The sequence below is a fragment of the Nerophis ophidion genome, linkage group LG15, assembly GCF_033978795.1.
Source record: "Nerophis ophidion isolate RoL-2023_Sa linkage group LG15, RoL_Noph_v1.0, whole genome shotgun sequence".
NCBI classification, from domain to species: Eukaryota; Metazoa; Chordata; class Actinopteri; order Syngnathiformes; family Syngnathidae; genus Nerophis; species Nerophis ophidion.
The window spans coordinates 36,007,617-36,031,624 of NC_084625.1; the positions used below are offsets into that span (position 1 = coordinate 36,007,617).

At 40.3% G+C, this 24,008-nt stretch overlaps 1 protein-coding gene across 3 annotated transcripts in view; it reads right to left on the reverse strand.

The window, feature by feature from the left end:
- The window catches only part of zmp:0000000991 (mucin-2), a 52,242-nt gene that overhangs the window by 17,218 nt on the left and 11,016 nt on the right, over positions 1-24,008 (reverse strand). The window contains exons 2-3 of one of the 3 annotated variants that reach the window (XM_061922097.1): positions 21,361-21,406; positions 17,826-17,976 (exon numbers count right to left, since the gene is read on the reverse strand). The exons of 1 other annotated variant lie outside the window; for it this stretch is intronic. Coding sequence is in view for 1 of the 2 variants with exons in the window: in XM_061922095.1 (XP_061778079.1) it covers positions 21,361-21,406 (46 nt within the window). In the remaining variant the exon portion in view is untranslated. The remainder of the gene's footprint in view (positions 1-17,825; positions 17,977-21,360; positions 21,407-24,008) is intronic. One more of the 3 variants, XM_061922095.1, reaches the window with a different exon arrangement.

Below are 24,008 nucleotides of genomic sequence, written 5' to 3' on the forward strand. Positions count from 1 at the left end.
TTCTCATATCGGCTACAACCTGCTGAGCGCAATTATGATGTAGGTAATAGGGAACTGCTGGCAGTCAAACTCGCTCTGGAAGAATGGAGGCACTGGCTTGAGGGAGCAGAACATCCCTTCATCATCTGGACAGACCCTAAAAACCTGACCTACATTCAGTCTGCAAAGCGCCTCAATTCCCGTCAGGCCCGGTGGGCTTTGTTTTTTGGTCGATTCCGCTTCACACTGACCTACCGTCTAGGATCCCGCAACATCAAACCGGATGCCCTGTCACGTCAATTCACTTCGGAGGGTACCACCAGTCCTGAGCCTATTCTTCCGGCCTCGTGTGTGGTGGCCACAGTGACTTGGGAGATAGAGTCGGTGGTCTGAAGGGCTTAGCAAGACCAACCAGACCCGGGTAATGGTCCTGATAACCGCCTTTTTGTGCCTGATGCTGTACGTTCACAGGTTCTTCTGTGGGCACACGCTTCCCTATTTGCCTGCCACCCAGGAGTTGGCCGCACCATGACTCACCTCAAGCGACACTTTTGGTGGCCTACCATGGATGCTGATACCCGTGCTTTTGTGTCTGCCTGTACTGTGTGTGCCCGTGAAAAATCCTCCAATCGACCACCTGCCGGCCTACTCCATCCCTTGCCAGTCCCAAGCCGCCCCTGGTCTCATATTTCACTGGATTTTGTCACTGGCCTCCCGCCTTCTCAGGGAAATTCGGTTATCCTCACTATAGTGGACAGATTTTCCAAATCAGTGCATTTTGTGGCTCTACCCAAACTCCCCACATCCCTGGAAACAGCCAACCTCATGGTCCAGCATGTGTTCCGTCTTCATGGTATTCCTTCAGATGTGGTCTCTGATAGAGGGCCTCAGTTTACTTCAGAAGTTTGGAAGGCTTTCTGTCGGGCTATTGGAGCCACTGTGAGTCTGACTTCGGGTTATCACCCTCAGTCTAATGGGCAAACCGAACGGGCAAATCAAGACCTAGAAGCGGCCCTCCGATGTGTCGTTGCAAAGAACCCCTCCTCTTGGAACACCCACCTGGTATGGGTTGAGTATCCCCACAACTCATTACCCTGTGCAGCTACTGGAGTGTCACCATTTGAGGTATCCTTGGGATACCTACCTCCGTTGTTTCCTGCTGAGGAAGATGACATCTCCGTACCTTCAGTACAGGCTCATATGCGGCGTTGCCGCAAGGTGTGGAAAGATGCTCGTGCTGCCCTCCTCCGCTCTGTGGACCGAAATCGTCGATATGCTGACCGACAACGAAGTACGGCCCCTGTATACCATCCTGGTCAGCAGGTGTGGCTTTCCTCTAAAGACCTCCCCCTGAAGGTGGACTCTAAGAAACTTGCACCCCGGTATGTTGGCCCTTACGAAATCATTTCCATCATCAATCCAACAGTAGTTAAACTCAAATTACCTGCACGCTGGAGGATCCATCCCACCTTCCATGTCTCTCAACTGAAGCCTGTTTCAACCAGCCCACTGTCTCCCCCTGACACGCCCCCTCCTCCACCCTGTGTCATCGATGACCACCCAGCCTACACGGTCCGGCGACTGCTGGATGTGCGCCGTCGGGGTAGAGGTCTACAGTACCTGGTGGACTGGGAGGGGTATGGACCTGAGGAGCGTTGCTGGGTGCCACGCAGCTTCATCCTGGACCCTTCCCTCATCTTGGCCTTTCACCGCAGTCACCCGGGCAAGCCTGGGGGATCGCCTGGAGGCGTTCCTTGAGGGGGGGGGCACTGTCACAGTCAGTCTGTCTGTTTTTCTCTGTGTGTCTTTGGGAGAGTGGGCGTATTTTGGGCGTAGGCTTGGCTCCAGCTCTCAGCCTGACACAGCTGATCCCAGCACCCTAATCACTCACCTGCCTGCCATCAACTCATCACCTGCAGCCTACAAATGTTTGGACTCCACTCGGCGCGATTGCCAGATCGTTTCACCTTACTACATGTGGTAATGCTTCTCGCCAGTTTGTCCTAGAATTCTAGCAATTTTGATAATCTTGCAAACCTGCTGTTTTTTGTATTTTTTTTGCTCCTCATCTTACCCGTGTTTTTTCCTCTGCCTTCAGTTCCTTACTTGCCGTGTGTGCCTGCCTCAGCCTGCTAGCCTCGGCCTGCTAGCCACAGCCTGCTAGCCTCAGTGTGCTCTCCTGGACTGCAAAGCCTAGGACTACAAGCTGCCTCCTTTTCCCTCAGGTTTTATTAATAATAACCCTTGAACACTATTTCAGCTTGTCTTTACTGCATTTGGGTCCACCCATTTTACCCCCCCGTGACAGCAGTATCGTTTACAACCCAGTATTATTATGGGCCACCTCGCAAAATGGAGACCCGATGCTGGGACAAAGATGGCTATGCTGATAGCTGGAAGCAACATCCCGTTCTCATTTGCGGATGTCTGCAACAAATCCGTGAAGGATATGTTCCCGGATTCGGAGATCGCTTGCCAGTACGCAAATGGCAGAACAAAGGTTACTCAAATAGTGAAAGGTAAGTGTTTTTTTTTTTTTTTTAGTAACCAGCAAGCACAGTACAGTTAGTAGAACAACGGTGTTTTTATTTTTGTGTATTTGATAGGTGTCGTCTGAAATTCAACTATTTCTTTTATTTAAATAAAATGAATTTATATATAGCTAGAATTCACTGAAAGTCAAGTATTTCATATATATATATATATATATATATATATATATATATATATATATATATATATATATATATATATATATATATATATATATATATATATATATACATATATATACATATATATATTAGGGCTGCAACAACTAATCGATTAAATTGATTAAAATCGACTATAAAAATATTTGGCAATTGATTTAGTCATCGATTCGTTGGATGTATGCAGTGCGCATGCGCTGAGGCTCTTTTTTTTTTTTTTTTTTCCTTTCGTTCTTTCCTAAACCTTTATTTAGGAACTGCAACATTTACAAAAAGCTGAGAAAAAATAATCAAAATAAGTACAAAAAAGTACAAAACAGCGCCAGGGCGGCGGCAATAAACCAGCCTGCACATGTGTCATGTGCAGCTCACGTGGCCAAACCGTATTCTTTGTCTGGAAACATTCGAAAAATGGCGGAGGGGAGCGATAGTGTAAGTGCAATAGAGAAAAGTCTACGACGTAAGTCGTCAAAAGTGTGGGAATTCTTAACTTTAAACACTGCAAAGAAGACCATTTCCTGCAAAACGTGCAGCATCGACCTCGCGTGGCACGGAAGTACGACATCGCTTCGGGAGCACCTTAAGAGGAACCATGTTGGATCCATGGATGAAGTAAAAAAACTCACGGTACGTAACTTTTTAAGTCCATAGTCAGAGTACATTGATCCGTTGTGTCCGTCTTTGTGTGTTTTTAATATGTTGTTAACAAGGAGATTATTTTAAGGCAATAAATGGACAGAAATATCTCAGGTTGGTTTCATAATGGATCAATATAGCCGGACCCGATAAAGCTATATAATATTTGAGTGACGCTTTAGTAATATAAACGTTATGAAGGTGCTGGAATATTTCATGCTATTATTCACAGGCAGCCTAAAATTAATCCTTTATTATTCACAACGGAAACGTGTAAAATATCTGATTCAGTTCTGGTCTGATGAGTTACATTTCTGTGTTATTATTGTTGTATGCTGCATCCCCAATGTCCATTTATTTCATTTAGCTTTTTTATTTTAATGTGGTGGTGTAATTAGATAGATAGATAGATAGATAGATAGATAGATATTACTTTGATTGATTTCCTCCAGGGAGTTTCCTCAGGAACATTTAAATTCCAGCAGCAGTGTACAGAATTGAGATCGAATTTAAAAAGTAAATAACGGGGGTTTGAATGGGAAAAAAAAGAAGAACATTTTACAATAAGAATAAAAATAGAAAAGCAACATAAGAATACAAATATAACAGTAAAAATAACAATATAACAAGAAAAACTAGGCAGCAGTCACCATGATATGAAAAAATTTGCCTTTTACATCAGAAATTATTAAATAAATCAACTAAGTATGTATGGAGTCCCATGCAAATGTTGCTACTATGTACGTTCATGATATGGTTTCTCTCATTTCAGAAAGAAACAAGCCAGCATTAGAGACTTGGTACAAAGGAAGGTGGTGTCCTAAATATGTTGGTAACTGACATTAGGCCACTATCAATGGTGGAGGATGACGATTTCAGAAAAATGATTTACGTCCTCAACCCTGGTTAGACTCTTTCCTCAGGTACCCATTATACCAAACTTATGGAGAGGAAGTATGAGCAGACATTTCAAGCTGTGTAAACTAACATTAAAGCCACCCAGAGCAAAATTGTTTTGACCACTGATGTGTGGACAAGTGTAGCCACCTTGGGAATACATGCCACTACATTGGAGACAAATGGAACATGAAGTCAATCTGCCTTACAACCATGCTACTAGAGGAAAGACATTCAGCATTCAACATTGCAGAATGGTTGGAATAGGTAGTAGGCAGGTTTGAAATTCCCCTAAGCAAAATTATTGCTATTGTGCATGACAATGGTGCACTTTATAAAAAAAAACAAAAACATTTTTCTAACACTTGCCTTGTTATTGTTATGTTTGGCAAGTTGAAAGGACATGGTGCCAGTATGCGTTTTTTTAAAATAAAGTATTGGAAAGGATAGAAATGTAGTCTGTCTTTTTTATCCGATTATTAGAGGATTAATCGAAGTAATAATCGACAGATTAATTGATTATCAAATTAATCGTTAGTTGCAGCCCTAATATATATATATATATATATATATATATATATATATATCTATATCTATATATATATAGATATATATCTATATCTATGTATATATATATATATATATATATATATATATATATATATATATGAAATACTCGAGATGGTGATTTGTAGCTGTAAATATACTCCTCCCCACTTAACCACGCCCCAGCCCCAACCACGCCCCCACCCCACCCCCGACCACTCCCCCCAGCCCCAACCTCCAGAAATCGGAGGTCTCAAGATTGTCAAGTATGGTGGGCACACACATAAGGAAGGAGAAAGGGAAGACAAGCTATGCTAGCTGGGGTGCTAAGGTACCTTGTTTGTGAAGTAGTGAAACAATAACAATAATAAATGCTTTGTAAATGTCAACATTACAACAGTATAAATAGAAGAGAAAATTAGCAAGTAAAAGAGAGAGAATACTATTGACAGTACCCGGCGAAACTTTCCGCCATTTAGTTTATATGAATGGATAGATATATGACACAACCACACATTTATTGCGACTCAGGGCATTCCGTGGTTTTAGAAGTTACAACATTCTAACTAAGATACTTGCTTGCCAAGTAAAGAAGTTTATTTATTTTATAACTTGTAGCTCAATTCCTATTACAAGAGGGGAAAAAAAGATAAATAAAACACTCAAGGGAAAAAACAAGACAGTAAAGTTTCTTTGTTTTGTTTTGCCCTTTGCCCAAGCAAATACAGTTCTCACCTATTTAGTCAGAATATATATATAATATATAGTATATATATATATATATATATATATATATATATATATATATATATATAATATATATATATATATATATATATATATATATATATATATATATATATATATTATATATATATATATATATATATATATATATATATATATATATATATATATATATTTTTTATTTAATTTCCCTAAATATCTAAAAGTATTGATATTCTCTTCATGTCATATTATGCTTGTTCCAATGCTGTTGTTTTTAGGTTAGAGTTTGTATCAAATAAGAATTCAGCTATCTTATGTTGCCATGCTGTACAAAATCTGCATGAGCCTTCAGAATCAACAATGCGGGCGTCCGTGCGCTGTAAATGAACAGGGACATAGAGTGGCTAGACGATTGCGATAGCCAGGGGTGTCATATATATATATATGAAAGACTTAAAGGTATACTAGAGGATGTGTATCAAGGATTTGTATCAATAATGTAGGAATAATGAATATACCAACAATGGTAATAGACAACTTGCAATAGTGGTAAGGTAAACATTGAGCACATGATAACACTTTGAGACAGAGTACAACAGCAAGTCAAATTAAATTAAAGCCCTCATCTCTATATTTGAACCAGACCCAATATTTGTATAATAGTTTGAATCGATTAATAGTTTGGCAATGCTTGGGTTGTAAGTCGAGTTTGTTCCATAGTTTTACTCCGCATACAGACACACACATTTTTTTACGAGTGCTTTGAGCTCTCGGCAATGAGAAATATCCAAAACCTCAAGTTACTGTATGAGCATGCACTCGTCTTATAAAAAACGTTGTAAATTAGGCGGAAATAATTTGTTAAATGCTTTATATAGGATTATTAATGTATTATATTTAACAAGGTCATCAAATTTGAGCAACTTTGATTGCATAAACAGAATATGAGTACCGGTATGTTCTTAATAACCAAAGTTGTGAATGATCCGCACTGCTTTTTTCTGTAATATGATCAGAGGATGAATTGTGTTGTAGTAAGTATTCCCCCATACTTCAACACAGTACGTAAGGTATGGCAGTACCAAGGTGCAGTATAGAGTACGGAGTGCATTTTCGTTGAAGTATAGTTTTGCTTTGTTTATAATTGAGAGGCTTTTAGAGATGTTTGTTTGAATGTGTCTGACATGAGGTTTCCATGATAGTTTACTATCAATTACTCTCAAAAATGTATTCTCATTTACGATTTAAATTTGGGTACCATAAATACTTATTTTCTGTTCAGACGTTATGTTGCGATTTACAAACATCACTATCTTAGTTTTATTTATATTCAAAGATAATTTATTTGTGTCCATCCATCTTTTTACTATATTTAGCTCTGTGTTTTCTGTATTTATGAGCTCATTATAGTCATCACTATTGTGGAATATATTTGTGTCGTCTGCAAATAGTATACATTTCAGTACTTTAGATGTATGAAACATATCAATATATGCATTAAACAGTTTGGGCCCCAACACGGACCCTTAAGAGACACCACAAGTAATGCCAAAAGTATCAGATACAAATTGACCCATTCTTACAAACTGTACCTTTCCTGTTAAATAACTTTTTAACCAGTCACCAGCCAGCCCCCTGATTCCATATCTTTCCATTTTATCTAGTAGAATTGAATGATTAATGGTATCAAAGGCTTTCTTTAGATCAATAAAGATACCAACTGCTTATCTTTGATGTTCCAGTGCATTAGTCATTTCTTCAATAGCTTCAGTTATCGCCATTGAGGTTTTTCATTTGGACCTAAAGCCATACTGACCATCATTGATTATGTGATGCTTCTCAAGAAAATATTCAAATCGAGAGTTAAACAGTTTTTCTAAGATTTTTGAGAAGTGAGGCAAAAGAGAGATTGGTCGGTAATTGGTGAAATCGTGTTTGCTGTCACTTTTGAAGAGCGGAGTTACCTTAAGTGATTTTCATTTGACTTTGGCCAGTCTGGAATGATATATTACACATATAAGTTAAGGGTTTTACAATATTCAGTATAACCTTTCGAACCAATATCCTGTTGATATCATGGCAGTCAGTGGAGCACTTACTTTTACACTTCCGCACAGGGTTTGTCACTTCCTGCTCATTCGTAGCTGAGAGGAAGAATGACAAAGAATTCTGTTCAATAGTTGATTTTGTAACTCCATTGTCTGGGATATCAACAGCCAACTTAGGACTAATATTTACAAAAAAACTATTGAACTTATTCATAATATTACTCATATTCACTGTTTTCATCAATAAAGTAATCAGGATAAGTCAACTTTGAACATCCTTGTTTGATAAGACTATTCAAAACATCCCAAGCTCCTTTTATATTGTTTTTGTTTTCATATAGGTTTTTTTTTAATAATATAACCTTTTGTTTGTTCTTATAATATCAGTTGATTTATGTTTGTACTTCTTGTATTATTGTTGGACCTATTTTGTTTTTATTTTGATGAAAAGTTTGTAGAGATTGTTTTTCTTTTTACAGGCATTAATTATGCCTTTTGTGATCCAACGGCTATTTTTCTTTTTTCCTTTTATAAAATATTCTTTCACAGGGCAGTATTTATTATGCAGGGAAGTAAAGATGTCTAAAAAATGATAATAAGCGCTGTCCATATTTAGTTCTCTGTAAACTGGAGTCCAACCCTGAACTGTTAAACTATTGTTTAGGGCACAGATTGTTTCCTCAGTTGTTATTCGTTTAAAGATGTTTGCCATAGTATTTTTGGTTTTCTTGAGATGACAGTCATACAAAGTAAAAACAGGTAAATGATCAGTGATATCATATATAAATAGGCCACTGGTGATTTGATTTCCCATAATGTTAGAAAAAATGTTGTGGATGATTGTGGCACTATTATTCTGCTTGCTTTGGTTATGGTTGGATATAGAGACAAGCTGTACATTGTGTCAATGAAGTCATCAACATGTTTTTGCTTGGTTGACTTTAACAAATCACCACAGATAAATATGGTTTTATGGGTCACAGAGGAAAATAGTTTACCCATCCATTCATTGAAAGTTCCTATGCTTGAACTCATGAAGATATTTGTCTTTTCGTAATTTAGGATTTCCATCGTTAAACATTCAAATAATCCATCGACTGCTATGGTCATGTTTGTTAAAACTTTAAATGTAACAGATTTATGAATGTACAATGCGACCCTGGCCCCCTCTATTTTATTTATTCTGTTTATGTATCTTAATTCATAGTCATTCAGACTAAAATCAATACCTTTACCAGTAACTGCAATAATGCTAAATGGATGACTAAATTATTTCAAGTAATCCTTGATAGCCTCAATTAGTGTACATGCTTTGACCATTGAAATGTATTATTGACAGACTGTCTTCTGATTTTACACTGTTTTCATATTGTTCACAGGTAAAATAATTAAAGTTTTTTTACAATCGCAGAGAAAAATTCTTATCAGGGTACCCAGGACACGTTGGGAAGACTATGTCTCCCGGCTGGCCTGGGAACGCCTCGGGATCCCCCGGGAAGAGCTAGACCAAGTGGCTGGAGATAGGGAAGTCTGGGCTTCCCTGCTTAGGCTGCTGCCCCCGCGACCCGACCTCGGATAAGCGGATGATGATGGATGGATGGATGGATGGTCTATCTCCATATCAGTCTGTGTTGTAGCGTGCTCTTGAAATTTACACATTTCCAGTTGTTTTTGTTGCTTTTGTAGGATCTTCTGTAACATGTGCACATCAATACTTGGTGTGGTGTGGGTTCTTGGTGTGGGTTGCATTGAGATGATTTGAAAAGCAGAAGTGGGTAGTTAAGCGCTACATTTACTCCGTTACATTTACTTGAGTAACTTTTGGGATAAATTGTACTTCTACGAGTAGTTTTTATGCAACATACTTTTACTTTTACTTGAGTATATTTATAGAGAAGAAACGCTACTTTTACTCCGTTCCATTTATCTACATTCGGCTTGCTACTCGCTACTTTTGTTTATCGATCTGTTAATGTTTGTTTTGGTTTATGACAGAGCTTCAACGTACGATGCGCATGCCTGCGTTTCACCAATCACATGCAGTCACTGGTGACGCTGGACCAATCAAACAGAGCCAGGCGGTCACATGACCCGACTTAAACAAGTTGAAAAACTTATTCGGGTGTTACCATTTAGTGGTCAATTGTACGGAATATGTACTGTACTCTGCAATCTACTAATAAAAGTTTCAATCAATCAATCAAAAGTGTAAATGAAAAAAGACACTTTTTATTTCAACCGTACTTCCCGTCAAAAGCCTAAAGACTGATCGCACAGTTCCTGTCTTCACAATAAAAGTGCCACTCCATTGCGCCTGCGCTAACAAAATAAGAGTCTCCGAAAGCCAGCGCAAACAAGCTAGCAAGCTACGGCGTTTGCCGCCAATGTATTTCTTGTAAAGTGTATAAATACAAATATGGAAGCTGGACAAACAAAATGTCCCAAAAAAAACGACTTTCATGTGGTATTGGACGGAAAAGAGGAACTTTTTTTCTCCTCCATTTGAAAACATGGACGTCTGATTCCAATCAATGCAAGTCATCAGAATCAGGTAATACACCAATTTATATTCTTGTCTTCATGAAAGATAGGAATCTATATGTTAAACATGCATGTATATTCATTAAAACACCTTTAACATGTCAACAAAAACGGCAAAATAAAAAAATATAAATTATATACTGTATATATAAATTATATGATATTTGTGTATATATATGATATGTGTGTATGTATGTATATGTATATATGAAGTAGATCACCTCGACTTGGTCATTTATTAAGTAATTGATAAACGTCGAAACACTTATTGGGGTGTTACCATTTAGTGGTCAATTGTACGAAATATGTACTGTACAGTGCAATCTACTAATACAAGTTTCAATCAATCAATCAATCAATCAATCAATCAATCAATCAATCAATCAATGCCTAGTGAGCCTATGGTGCTGTGCAGTTATTGTGGCTCAATGTGCCTTAATTTTTTTTATTTTAATGTACTATTATTTAATATATATTATTGTTTTAGTTGCTTAAGAGATATTCCTGGCTCTGAATTTGCTCATTGCTATTTTTATATTTTTGTGCATTATTAGTTGCCGTAATCAGGTTACTCATCAGTTACTCAGTACTTGAATAGTTTTTTCACAACATACTTTTTACTTTTACTCAAGTAAATATTTGAGTGACTACTCCTTAATTTTACTTGAGTAATAAATCTCTAAAGTAACAGTACTCTTACTTAAGTACAATTTCTGGCTACTCTACCCACCTCTGTTTGAAAGTCACCAAGCTACATTGATACTGCATCAATGTCAATACTTATCAAAATCTTCTATTTTTCTCACCACCAAGACTTTTGCTTCCTCCGGCGTCCCATTTAGTTTGATGAAGATCATACAGTTCGTTAGCCAGGTTTGTTGAATATTTTCCTTGGTGGGGGCGTTCTGATGGTCTATATGACGAAGCATCCAGCAACAGAAGAATCCACACCTGTGTATCTCAGGCTGCTAATGCTAGCCCGCAGCACCGATCGACACAGACAGCAGAGTGTCACGGCACAGTGACACAGTGAAGCCAAAAAAGTACAAAAAAAGCAAAGAAGATGTGCTGGTTTTGCCCAAAGTGATGGTTAAACTAGACTAGGGGTCGGCAACCCGCAGCTCTTTGACCACTCTGATGTGGTTCAGCTGCATATGGCTCAGCTGCAATGTGCATAATCGCCGACCCCAGATTGTTTCGGGAGTTTTCCGGATTTTGGTACCTCTCCCGGACATCACCCGGGGTTAAAATTCTCAGATTTTCACTCGGACTACAATATTGAGGGCGTGCCGTGATGGCTTTACTTTTAACGTCCTCTACAACATGTTATCGCCCGCCTTTACACCATGCTATCTGCGTGCCGGCCGGACGCATGTATCTCGCTGCTTCTATCGTCACACGTTCGAGATTGCAAGGCATATAGTCAACAGCCATACAGGTTACACTGAAGGTTGTGATATAAACAACTTTAACACTCTCACGCCACACTGTGAACCCACACCAAACAAGAATGACAAACACATTTCGGGAGAACATCCTCACAGTAACACAACATAATAATTACCCAGAATCCCATGCATTCATGACTCTTCCAGGCTATATTATACACCCCTGCACCCCCAACCCCGCCCACCTCAACCGACGCACGCAGGGAGGGGGTTGGTGCTAGCGGATGTAAAATACAGCCTGGAAGAGTCCTGGGTGGATTTGATTCTGGGTAACTGTTATGTTGCGTTTATGTTGTGTTACTGTGAGGATTTTCTCCCGAAATGTTTTTGTCATTCTTGTTTGGTGTGGGTTATTTTTGTTTTGTGCGCATATTAGTAAGAGTGTTAAAGTTGTTTGTATCACAACCTTCAGTGTAACCTGTATGGCTGTTGACTATATGCCTTGCAGTCGTGAACGTGTTTCAGCATAAGCTGTTTGTACATGTTGTAGAATGCGTCAAAGGCAATGGCTTCATAGCACGCCCTTATTATTGTTATCTGGGTGACCATCAGCAGATATTAGTGTGAAAGGTTCAGGTTGCGGCTACCATTATATTCTTTATTTTGCGTAATGGGTCAAAATGGCTCTTTGAGTGGTAAAGGTTGCCAACCCCTGAACTACACAGTCAGACGCATGCAAAGTCCAAACAGGAAGTGACTCGACCAAGTGGAATGGATTGGATAGCGACGCACGAAAGGGGCTCTGTACCTGAAGTGAGGGGAAACTGAGTGAATAATGACAGGTTATATGATTATTTATTTTAAACTCCTATCCGGGCCACTTTAAAATGAATATTTCGACATGTATTTGTAAAAAAAAAGAAAATGAATAAATCCATCCATCCATTTTCTACGGCTTATTCCCCTTTGGAGTAGCGGGGGGCGCTGGCGCCTAAATAAAATAAAATATAACGGCAAATTATTTAAGGAAGCTTAAGAATATTTTAGGGGGGCTTGAGCCCCCTTAAAATAGGCCTAGTGATGCCCCTGGCGATAGCCAATCAGATCCCGAGTTGTTGTCAGTAAGGCCTTTTAGATGGACTCACGTTGAACAGGACATTTATGCGTCCTGTGTTTAAGCGTAGAAAGCTTAGGTCCTTTAATGTGTGCAGCAAGCTGATGGACATCTTTTATCAGTCTGTTGTGGCCAGTGCCCTGCACTTCGCAGTGGTTTGTTGGGGGAGCAGCACCAGCAAAAGGGACTCAAACCGGATTGATAAACTGATCCGGAAAGCCGGCCAAACTATTGGCTCGCAGTTGGAGGCGTTTGTGTCAGTGAGGGACAGGAGGACACTGGACAAACTGCTGGCCATCATGGACAATCCTGCCCACCCACTCCACCAGACAATTGAGGGACAGCGGAGTTCATACTCCAACAGGCTCCTTCAGCTTCCTTCCCGCACTGTGCGATTCAAAAATTCCTTCATTCCACACTCCATCCAGCTGTATAATCACTCCCCATACAGCAATAGATGATATCTGTCTATTACCTGACACCTTCTATGTCAGCTACTTCTCTTTGTTTTTAATGTCTATATTCTATTTTCTGCTGGATCTACTCTCTATTTTATGCTGCGGCTGCCACATATACTACTGTAATATTGTACATGGTAGTTGGTATACAATGGGGCAAAAAAGTATTTAGTCAGCTACCAATTGTGCAAGTTCTCCCACTTAAAATGATGACAGAGGTCTGTAATTTTCATCATGGGTACACTTCAACTGTGAGAGACAGAATGTGAAAAAAAAATCCAGGAATTCACGTTGTAGGAATTTTAAAGAATTTATTTGTAAATTATGGTGGAAAATAAGTATTTGGTCAATAACAAAAAAACAACTCAATACTTTGTAATATAACCTTTGTTGGCAATAACAGAGGTCAAACGATTACTATAGGTCTTTACCAGGTTTGCACACACAGTAGCTGGTATTTTGGCCCATTCCTCTATGCAGATCTTCTCGAGAGCAGTGATGTTTTGGGGCTGTCGCCGAGCAACACAGACTTTCAACTCCCTCCACAGATTTTCTATGGGGTTGAGGTCTGGAGACTGGCTAGTCCACTCCAGGACTTTCAAATGCTTCTTACGGAGCCACTCCTTTGTTGCCCGGGCGGTGTGTTTGGGATCATTGTCATGCTGGAAGACCCAGTCACGTTTCATCTTCAAAGCTCTCACTGATGGAAGGAGGTTTTGGCTTAAAATCTCACGATACAAGGGCCCATTCATTCTTTCCTTAACACCGATCAGTCGTCCTGTCCCCTTAGCAGAAAAACAGCCCCAAAGCATGATGTTTCCACCCCCATGCTTCACAGTAGGTATGGTTTTCTTGGGATGCAACTCAGTATTCTTCTTCTTCTAAACACGACAAGTTGAGTTTATACCAAAAAGTTCTATTTATGTTTCATCTGACCACATGACATTCTCCCAATCCTCTGCTGTATCATCCATGTGCTCTCTAGCAAACTTCAGACGGGCCTGGACATGCACTGGCTTAAAGGACACATCTGGCACTGCAGGATTTGATTCCCTGTCGGCGTAGTGTGTTACTGATGGTAACCTTTGTTACTTTGGTCCCAGCTCTCTGCAGGTTATTCACCAGGTCCCCCTGTGTAGTTCTAGGATTTTTGCTCACCGTTCTCATGATCATTTTGACCCCACGGGATGAGATCTTGCTTGGAGCCCCAGATCGAGGGAGATTATCAATGGTATTGTATGTCTTCCATTTTCTGATAATTGCTCCCACAGTGGATTTTTTCACACTAATCTGATTGCCTATTGTAGATTCACTCTCCCCAGTCAGGTGCAGGTCTACAATACTTTTCCTGGTGACCTTCGACAGCTCTTTGGTGTTAGCCATAGTGGAGTTTGGAGTCTGACTGTTTGAGGCTGTGGACAGGTCTCTTTTATACAGATAACAAGTTCAAACAGGTTCCATTAATACAGTTAACGAGTGGAGGACAGAAGAGCTTCTTAAAGAAGAAGTCACAGGTCTGTAAGAGCCAGAGATTTTCCTTGTTTGAAATGACCAAATACTTATTTTCCACCATAATTTACAAATAAATTATTTAAAATTCCTACAATGTGAATTTCCTGGATTTTTTTTACATTCTGTCTCTCACAGTTGAAGTGTACCTATGATGAAAATTACAGACCTCTGTCATCATTTTAAGTTGGAGAACTTGCAGAATTGGTGGCTGACTAAATACTTTTTTGCCCCACTGTATATTGTATATATGTTATAGACACAATATATCTGTATATATAATATACTGTACACATATTAAGTATATATTGTATATATTCGCATATATGTTATATTGCTATATTTAGTCTATTTATACCTGCATTGTCCTTTCCATCATTGTAACTGAGCTACTGTGTTGAACAATTTCCCTTGTGGATCATTAAAGTATATCTAAGTCTAAGTCTAAGTTTGGATACTCACCAGGACCGTTAGCGGATGAATTTGAGAACACACAGAGTTGATAGACAGTTATGATAGTTAATCAGATCACAAGCTGTTGAAAGTAGCCTAATGTTAACGAGACTGTGATTGGATACTCAGTTGTCATTCCAAATGAGTATCCATCCATTCACAAGTTTCAATTTAGCAGCAAGCAGGAAGTGTTGCGTTGAGTTGATTAGATTGCAGATATATATTTGCAAGGCCATTTTCAACAAGGATATATAGAGAGAAGCTACATCTTGTGAGACGATGTCGGCCAACCCCGGAAGTTAGCTCAGCTGTTCTGGCAATAAAATGGGGAGATGTACCAATAGCTTATATGGCGTCGAATGGGTACGACAAATTGTGAGTTCAAATATTTAATTTTTTCACTTTTAATATGTTTTTGGCAATTCTAATTTTGACAGTACCACATAAGATATGTTTTAATTGCTGATGCGGGTTAATTGATTTTTAGATGCGCCAGAAAATAACGCGTTTTGTACACTGTTGAGGTGATTCAATGCGCAGTAGGGCATAACTGTGTTCCTGTATAGTATTTCTCCAGCAATGACCATGTGGTGAAAATAAATTATGGTATTTTGAGAGGTAATCATTAAAGTCGGACATCACCGAAGGCCTAGGTGGGAAACGCACGGCCCGCCCCTAATATTTACGCTATTCGTGCTCTATCTGAAAACTACAAATGACACAATACCTTTTATGTCATGAGCCAAAGGAGAAACCTTTTAAGAATAGAATTAAAAATTTAATACAAAACATGTATCATACATAATTATATACAATATAGAAAACATTATGCATTGTTAATATACAATATAATAACTGAATATGCTCAAACAATCTATACAGAATATATTGAATCATAGTCCCCGAATCTTAAATCGAACTGAAAGGTGCACTAAGATTCTTATTTCTCGCTGCAGCCCTATAATTGGTGCTGTTAAGTGAGTAAAAATGTTTAATCAGAGTATTCACATTGTTGCGGTAAATTGATTTGTATTAATCATGATTAATTAGGATTAATTTGAGTGTATATTACGATAATCGAGTTGGACGAAGGAGGTCCTTAAAGAAATGAGGAAATATATATGCGCATATTGTTATTAAACACCATTAACATCATGTTTGTGATAACAAAAAAACCTACACAAAAATGTATCCACATTCTGTGTTATAAATGTGCTATTTTAAGATGGAAGTGCTTCAGTGAAAATAACATTTCTTCCTATCATGGTATTTTGTCATCCTATTTCCCATGGAGAAGGCCAATGTGTTGTTAACGTCTTCCACATTGACTTGTTTGGCGTAGCAGCCTGTCACTACTTATCAATTTGTGAATGTGCAAATTTTGCCAGAAATGTTTCAGACATTTTGAGTCCCTCTGTTAAAGTTAAAAAGTTAAAGTACCAATGATTGTCACACACATACTACATGTGGCGAAATTATTTTCTGCATTTGACCCATCACCCTTGATCACCCCCTGGGAGGTGAGGGGAGCAGTGGGGAGCAGTGGGCAGCAGCGGTGTCGCGCCCAGGAATCATTTATGGTGATTTAATGTCCAATTCCAACCATCTCGGGGACGGCGGGGCGAAGTTGGTAGAGTGGCTGTGCCAGCAATCTGAGGGTTGCTGGTTCAATCCCCACCTTCTACCATCCTAGTCACGTCCGCTGTGTCCTTGGGCAAGACACTTCACCCTTGCTCCTGATGGGTCCTGGTGAGCGCCTTGCATGGCAGCTCCCGCCATCAGTGTGTGAATGTGTGTGTGAATGGGCGAATGTGGAAATACTGTCAAAGCGCTTGGGCTCCTTAAAAAGGGGTAGAAAAGCGCTATACAAGTACAACCCATTTACCATTTACCATCTCTGTGCTGCGGATAGCTTAACTGTCTTAATTTTTGATCTGATAAAAAATGATGGATTAATTTGCACTGAACCATTCATTATTCAAGTGGTCCCCTGAATTGGAAGATGCCCTCAGAGACTGCTACAACACCACAGACTGGGACGTGCTGCTTCCACGGGGTGAGGACATTGATGGGCTGACTCACTGTCTCACAGATTACCTCAATTTCTGCGTGGACGTGATCTGCCCTGCTAAGACTGTTCGGTGCTACCCTAATAACAAACCCTGGGTAACACAAGAAGTTAAAGCTGTCCTCAACAAGAAGAAAGCTGCCTTCAGGAGTGGAGACAGGAAGGCAATGAGAGCAGCACAGCGTGAGGTGAAACGACGCGTGAGGGAGGCTAAGGACAGCTACAGGAAGAAGCTGGAGCAGAAGCTGCAGCAGAACAACATGAGGGAGGTCTGGGAAGGTGTGAAAACCATCACAGGCCACAAGACAAAGACCAGAGCTGTTGTGGGGACAATAGAGAGGGCCAATGAGATGAATAACTTCTTTAACCGGTTTAACCAGCCCGTGTCCTCTCCGTCCCCCACTTCCCATCACAGCCAACCCCTCTTCTGCTCCCCTCAACACACCTCCCCACCAGCCATGGCAGCACCACCCTCCACCACCTCTACGCAGACATTAGTCATCTCTGCGGACCAGGTCAGAGGTCAACTGAGGAAGCTACAGCCAAGGAAAGCAGCAGGCCCAGAAAAGCTGTGCCCCCGACTCCTGAAGACCTGTGCTGCAGAACTGGGTGAACCACTTCAAAAGATCTTCAACCTCAGCCTGCAGCTGGGAAGAGTGCCCACCCTCTGGAAGACGTCATGTATCGTTCCAGTTCCCAAAAAGAACTGCCCCAGTGAGCTGAACGACTACAGACCAGTGGCGCTCACCTCTCATCTAATGAAGACATTGGAGCGGCTATTTCTCAGCCTCCTCAGACCACAGGTGCAACATGCCCAGGACAGCCTGCAGTTTGCGTACCAGGAAGGCGTTGGTGTGGAGGATGCTATCCTTTACCTGCTGCATCGAGCCCACTCACACCTGGATAAGGGAAATGGCACTGTGAGGATCCTGTTCCTGGACTTCTCGAGTGCCTTTAATACCATCCAGCCCCGCCTCCTTCAGGACAAGCTCTACAAAATGCAAGTGGACCCCTGCCTGGTTGCCTGGATTTCGAACTACCTCACCGACAGGCCACAGTACGTCAGACTGAAGGACATCACGTCTGACACTGTGATCAGCAGCACCGGAGCACCGCAGGGAACGGTGCTGGCCCCTCTTCTCTTCACCCTGTACACCGCTGACTTCTGCTACAACTCAGAGCTGTGTCACATCCAGAAGTACGCGGATGACACAGCCATCGTCGGGTGCATCAGGGACGGCAGAGAGGAGGAGTTTCGGAACCTGGTGAGGGACTTTGTTGTCTGGTGCCACACGAACGTCTTGCAGCTCAATCCGTCAAAGACCAAGGAGCTGGTCATTGACTTTGGGAGGTCGAGTCCACGGTCACAACCTATTATGATCGAGGGAGTTGAGGTACAGACCGTGGACTCATTCAAGTACCTCGGGGTTTGGGTGGACAATAAGCTGGACTGGACTGTTAACACGGACCACCAGTACAAGAAAGGACAGAGCAGGCTGTACTTCCTCAGGAGACTGCACTCCTTCAACATTTGTAGAAAACTCCTGTGGATGTACTACCAGTCTGTGGTTGCCAGTGTTCTGTTCTACATGGTAGTGTGCTGGGGGGGCAGTACATCTAAGAAGGACAGCTCCAGACTTGAGAAACTGATCAGGCGGGCCGGTTCTACAATCGGAATGAAACTGGACTCACTGGTGACGGTGGCAGAGAAGAGGACTGCTGACAAACTAGTGAGCATCCTGGATGATGCCAGTCACCCTCTGCATAGCGTTATCAGTAGCCAGAGGAGCCTGTTCAGTGCTAGACTGCTTCATCCCAAGTGCAGGACTAAGACTCAAGAACTCCTTTGTCCCACACGCCATTAGACTGTACAACTCCTCTCTGGGACGGGGGACGGGGGGTATTAGGATGACAGGGGATGCAAAACATTAACAGTGCAATACGTTTTCATAACATGGTCACTACTGCCTACTTTGTCTTGTTATATTCCTTTTTTACTGTTATATTGTTATTCCCATTGTTTTTATTCTTTTTGTAATATTTCTCTATTTTGTTTCCTTTTAAACCCCCATTATTTACTTTTTACTTTTTTCTTTAAATTGATCTCAACTCTGTACACTGCTGCTGGAATTTTAATTTTCCTGAAGGAACTCTCCTGAAGGAATCAATAAAGTACTATCTATCTATCTATCTATCTATCTATTATGACAACCCTGAATACAATACAACAAGTGAAATACAACTAATATATATAATTTTTGCCCCATGTTATTATCTCAAGGACTGTGTTCCAAATAAAAAAATACCAGTGCGCTAGACAATCCCAATTAGAAAATTCAGATTTTCTTGGTCTTTTTAGTTGGTCATGACCTCTGCAGTTGGCATTGTTCCAGTAGTTGAATGAGTTACGGGCCCTCCAGATAAACTTGAGTGCAGAGTATCTATACCTCAATCTGGCCACTCTTTGGTCACAGTCCATAATCCAAAATCCTATCAACGCCCCTTCTTGCAATTGTATTTAAAAGAAAGCAGCATCCAGAAAATGTAATTCTGAATTACAGCCAATGTGTCTGTCTGTTCCCAAGGTGTACCTCACTGAAATAGTCAGACCTTGACAAACTGGTTATCCCACCCCGTGCTTTCTTTATTATTCTTAAAATAACAATCTATCTTGAGATGCTTTCAAGAGTAGGCTACACAATTCATGTGTCGAGCTCCTATCACACATAAGACAATCTCTTATTACAGTACAGAGTGCCTTTATTTGTAAATATGTTATTTCTACATACAATGTAATTGTACGCTCTTTAGAAATATGTTTTTGATCTATGTCACAGGTCAAACTGAAGGTTAATCGATCGACCCCAGCTGCACTTGGTCGGAAAGCAGGGTGCACACAAGTTGCCACCACTTCATTGTAGGGCCAAAACAAATAGACAGACAATTATTCACACACACAAGGCCAATTTAGTGTTGCCAATCAGCCTATCCTCACGTGCATGTCCTTGGAGGTTGGAGGAGGGCTGAGTACCCAGAGAAAAAACACGGAGTCACAGGTAGAACATGAAATATTACAACCCAGGACCGTCTCATTGTGAGCCACAAGCGCTAACCACTGAAAAGAAAACAGACCAACCCCAACTCCAACCCAGTTCTAACTTTACAATACTTAGGAGGCAAATTTACAAAGTGATTGAGACAACATACAGATAAAATACTTAATACTACTTAAATGCAATTACCGTATTTCCTTGAATTGCCGCCGGGGCGCTAATTAATTTTAAACCTCTTCTCACTCCTGCGCTTACCAAAGGCATGCGGTAAAAGTAAGCATGCGCTAATTATTTTAAAACCTTTTCTCACTCCGGCACTTACCAAAGGCATGCAGTAAAAATGTGAGTGTGATGTAAGCTTGGACCTTAAATCCTACTGAAAAGCTCTTAATATTCTTCCCTTTATGCAATTTCAAATTACCGGTATTGAAATCAGCCTCCTCTATTTTGAAAATGATGACAGGGGAAGTGTCACTCGTAACGTCACGAGTTTGACCAAGCGGTAATACTAAGCATGCGCTATTTATTTTGCGAAGCGAGTTTGACCCGGCAGTAATTCAAGGTAGGCGCATACTATATGCCCTGCGGCAATTCAAGGAAATACGGTATTCAAAAAAGTAAAACTAAAATTAATAAAAGCAACAGTATCAATAATACTGATAACATTTGATTTATGTTTTTAATCCAGGAAATGATTCTGGAGCAAGTTATCCATCAACACTGTGGTAGCATTTATGGTAATACACTGTAAAAATAACAACCGTAGGCTTTACCGCAAAAAACGGTGGTATTGTTTAACCATTTACAGCGATATACATAAAAAACATTATACATTTTATGGTAAAATTCTGGCAACTGAACAGTCGGTTTTATAATGTAAAGTTTATTTTACAAGTGTATGTAAAATAATATATAATTCAAATAAATTGGCAATTGTGTAATAATATCATGAGGAAAATCCTTATTCATTTATATTCATATATTATTTATAAATGATTCACTGTTACAAATGGCCCTGTGAGGACAGCCATATACTGTAACTGTGATGTGGCCCTCAAAGAAAACAACTTTGACACCCCTAGTCTATTTATTTTGTCAGAGTTACAAATGTCCTGTTTTGCAACTGACAAACGCCCACTGCACAGATTGCTGGTTCCCAGGAGGATATTACACAATCAAAATTAAATAACAAATCTGAGCACATTAATACTTAACTAATATGATGTTTACCTGAGAGCTGCAGCCAAAAGTATTCCTCCTTTGTGACTCATCTGAACTGGAAGAACAGGAGAAAGCAGATTGTTGGTTCGAGATATGAGGTCATTCATTTTATAAGTAGGGTGTAAAACGGGAGATTACTTAAGTGCGATTTTAGAAAAGAGAGAACTATATTGAACTACAGAGCACTTATGTACGGGAATGTGAAAGGTTTTCAGCCATTAGACATCAAACTTTTGGGGCAGCAATGCAGAGGAACACGGTGGCCTGCATTCCTCTCCGCTAAAGAGTTTTCGCACACTGAAGTCACACCCCATACCCATTTTTAAAAAAAGCACTTAGCAGGAATGTGTGTGTGTTACATAGTTGCACAAAGATCACACTGTGCTACACAGGATCTCTCTCGCTCCCACACACAGTGCCAGATGTCTAAAAAAGGACATGATCCATGATATGTAAGAAGTGCAGGTGGAAAACATTCAGTTAAAGGGCGTGTTGCTTCTCTTCAATGGGTAATTAATGTCCATTGTTATTTCTGTGCGCACAAACACGCACGCACGCACGCACGCACGCACGCACGCACGCACGCACGCACGCACGCACGCACGCACACACACACACACACACACACACACACACACACACACACACACACACACACACACACACACACACACACACACACACACTAAATGTGCCACAAACAACAAACTTCATACTTCACGACCGAGCTAAAAGGACCTTTCATGTCTTTGAACTGCATTTCATGGGTGGAACGCTTTAAAGAAATGTGATTATGTTTATATTTCCACTTTAACCTGAAACGTTTTCATAAAAGGACGGTGCCATTTCTTTCTATAGCTGATATTTCATTACACGTTTGAATTAAAACGGGCAATAATTATAACTGTGGTACAACTAAGTCTAATAATGATACTATAATATATTCAAGGATGTAAGTACCCTCTCAGAAAAAAATAATAAAATTAAGAGAGAAAATACCTATCAGCACAAAGTGCTGCCACACAAACCTGAAATACATTTTTGAAAATCAAGACAACATTTCCTGCAATTGGGTGCATTTCTACACTATATTTTACCTTTAGGTTTATTCTCATCGACCAACCTCTTTTGGCTGTCTTTTGACACAGTAATGTACCACAGAATGTTTATTTTTTTTAGTAAATAGTTTACCAGCATTATCATTATTAACATTTTATGGTGAAATTCTATAACATGCATGCAGAGAACTCAGACAATGTTTCCCATTTGGCCAACGTTATCCTGTAGCCCAGGGGTGCCCACACTTTTTCTGCAGGCGAGCTACTTTTCAATTGACCAACTCGAGGGGATCTACCTCATTTATATATATCATTTATATTTATTTATTTATGAAAGAGACATTTTTGTAAACAAGTTAAATGTGTTTAATGATAATACAAGCATGTGTAACACATATAGATGTCTTTCTTTCACAAAGACAAGAATATAAGTTGGTGTATTACCTGATTCTGATGACTTGCATTGATTGGAATCAGACAGTAATGATGATAACGCCCACATTTTCAAATGGAGGAGAAAAAAAGTTGTCTTTTCTGTACAATACCACATGAAAGTGTTTGGTTTTTGGCATCTAATTCATCCAGCTTCCATACACTTTACAAGAAAAACATTGGCGGCAAATTCCGTAGCTTGCTTGATTGACATTCACGGCACCCGAGGGTCTTGTGAGATGACGCTGGCTGCTGCCAGTTCATTATTATGAAAAAATGACAGAGAGGAAGGCGAGAAACGCTTTTTATTTCAACAGACTTTCGCGCCGTCCCTTCCGTCAAAACTCTAAAGGCCTACTGCACATTTCCTATCTTCACAATAAAAGGCCTGCGCTAACAAAATAAGAGTCTCGGAAAGCTGCCGTGCACATCACTTGTGCACGCCAGCTTTCTGAGGGATCGCTTGTGCACGCCAGTTTTCCGAGACTCTGTATTTAGTTAGCGCAGGCAGCATGAAGTAGGGCTTTTATTGTGAAGATAGGAAATGTGCAGTCGGCCTTTAGAGTTTTGACGGAAGGTACGGCGCGAGAGTCTGTTGAAATAAAAAGTGTTTCTCGCCTTCCTCTCGGTCATATTTTCATAATAATGATCTTGCAGCAGCCAGCGTCATCTCACAAGACCCTCCGGTACCGTGAATGTCATTTAAGTGACGTCTATTAGGTCTATTTTTTTTAAAAGCCCGGCTGGAGATCGACTGACACACCCCCCGCGGTCGACTGGTAGCTCGCGATCGACGTAATGGGCACCCCTGCTGTAGCCACATCCCCTCCGATATTATACTTCCGGTGTTGTGACCTCGGTTTACACTCCGTCACGTCAAAAATATACCTTCTTGGTGGCTACTAATAAATACTAACAGTAACAATAATTAATAATAATAATAGTAAAAATATTAGTAATAATAATAATAATAATAATAATAATAACTAGGGGCTTCACAATGGAACAGGGGTTAGTACGTCTGCCTCACAATACGAAGGTCTTGAGTATTCAGGGTTCAATCCCGGACTCGAGATCTTTCTGTGTGGAGTTTGCATGTCCTCCCCGTGAATGCGTGGGTTCCCTCCGGGTACTCCGGCTTCCTCCCAGTTCCAAAGACATGCACCT